This window comes from Saprolegnia parasitica (assembly GCF_000151545.1).
Source record: "Saprolegnia parasitica CBS 223.65 unplaced genomic scaffold supercont2.35, whole genome shotgun sequence".
In the NCBI taxonomy this organism is placed as follows: domain Eukaryota; phylum Oomycota; class Saprolegniomycetes; order Saprolegniales; family Saprolegniaceae; genus Saprolegnia; species Saprolegnia parasitica.
This window is the reverse complement of record NW_012156429.1, coordinates 52,476-54,040: the sequence shown is the minus strand read 5'-3', so window position 1 is coordinate 54,040 and position 1,565 is coordinate 52,476. Positions and strand designations below refer to the sequence as shown.

Genomic DNA, 1,565 nt, shown 5'->3' with positions numbered 1-1,565 from the left:
CAAAGTTGAAGTCGCCACAGAGCACCGCGTTGGCGTGCGGCAGGAAGACGGCAGCGCAGGCGCGAAGCTGCGCCTCACGCATCGCCGGCGCGTTGAGCGACTCGAGGTGGACCGTGCCAATGATGACGTCAGGCAGCGTGCCCATGTGCCCTTGGACGACGCATGTGACCATGGAGCGCCCCATCTTGGAGGGCAGTGGTGTGTTGGCAAACTTTGGGCGAAGCGCTCGCCGCGCCAGGATGAGACAGCCGTAGGGGCACACGGGCTCGGGGCTGTGTTCGTATGTGGCCTGCAGCAGCGCCGACGCCTCGATCGCTGAAAGCACCTGCGGCGTAACCTCCTGGAGGCAGACGACGTCCGGGTTGAGCGCCAGGACGTCCACGATGAGCGCATCGAAGCGCTGTTCCTGGGCCCTAGGGTCGAACCACATGTTCCAAGTCACGAGGCGGAGGCGCGTCGGGTCCGACGGCGTCGATGCAGCCATCGCGGCTGTCCATTGCGGGGTGTCAACGGGAAAGGTCGGTGGCGTCAGATCCAACCGCGGAAGCTCCTGAATGCTACCGTCGCCGCGCATCAAGTAGCGCGAGTGGTCGGCCCGCGTGAAGATCGTGCGCGATGGCTTGCGCGCTGCCTTGGCGTGGGCCGACGCAGCCGTCGATGGGCTGGCCATGCTAAACAACAGCCAATGCCAGTTGGAAAATAATATACTAGTATTCGAATCGTACTAGATAGTATAATAGTCCTAGACACTTCCGGCGGCTGCGCTTGCGATCCGGGCAGCCACTACCGGTATCGCACGGCTGCATATCCGGTGCTTGGCTCGTCACGCTGTGGTGCCATTTCTTGACGCGTCGCTGGTCGCTCTCCGTGACGACCCTTGGTGTGCACGCTACCTGGTCCCTCGCACCACAATATCAAACCACTAACGCTCGTCGCTGAAGCACCGACCACGCCTCACGAGCGCATTAGGAAGTCCACCGTATCGTTATAATTGCATGTAATAATATAACTTAGTTCAACAACAAATAGTCCTCCTCGACAGCAATCGACGAACGATTCGTGATGGATACACGATGGATACCGGTACGTCTACTCCAGGGGTACATAATAATGTACCCCTGGTCGGCTCGACACAGGCAGGAATCCGTACCCACCGCGTACCCTGGCCTTTCGTAAGCCAATCACATGCCGGCTGGTCGATTTAGCCAACGCGGATTGGCCGAAACGGTATCTTTCGACCGACGCCTCGCTGCAAATTGAAAGATGCGATGGCTGTGGCTCGTACAAGGGCTCATGGCGCGTCTCGTGACGCCGCAGCATCTGCAAACAACGCTCCACTGGACCAACACGACCTTGGTTACCGCCTCCGGGGCGACTGACGCCGTCCGCGCTCTTCTAGCGTCCGCACTGAGCCTCAAGCCCGCCGAGCTGCAAGTCCGCAGCTTGTCGATGGTCGCCTCCAGCGATGTGGCGATGGTCCTATGGCTTCCTTACACACAATCGACGATGTCGGCACTGCAGAGGCGCTTTCAGATCGCTGTCACAGGGCACATTGTCCACGTTCT

At 59.9% G+C, this 1,565-nt stretch overlaps 1 protein-coding gene across 1 annotated transcript; it reads right to left on the bottom strand.

Moving 5' to 3' along the window:
* Positions 1-18: 18 nt before the first annotated feature.
* On the bottom strand, positions 19-670 carry SPRG_07919 (hypothetical protein; the record flags this gene model as incomplete). The annotated part of the gene is made up of 1 exon (XM_012347271.1): positions 19-670. A coding segment is annotated over one exon (652 nt), but the record flags the coding sequence as incomplete, so codon positions are not given.
* Positions 671-1,565: the final 895 nt, after the last annotated feature.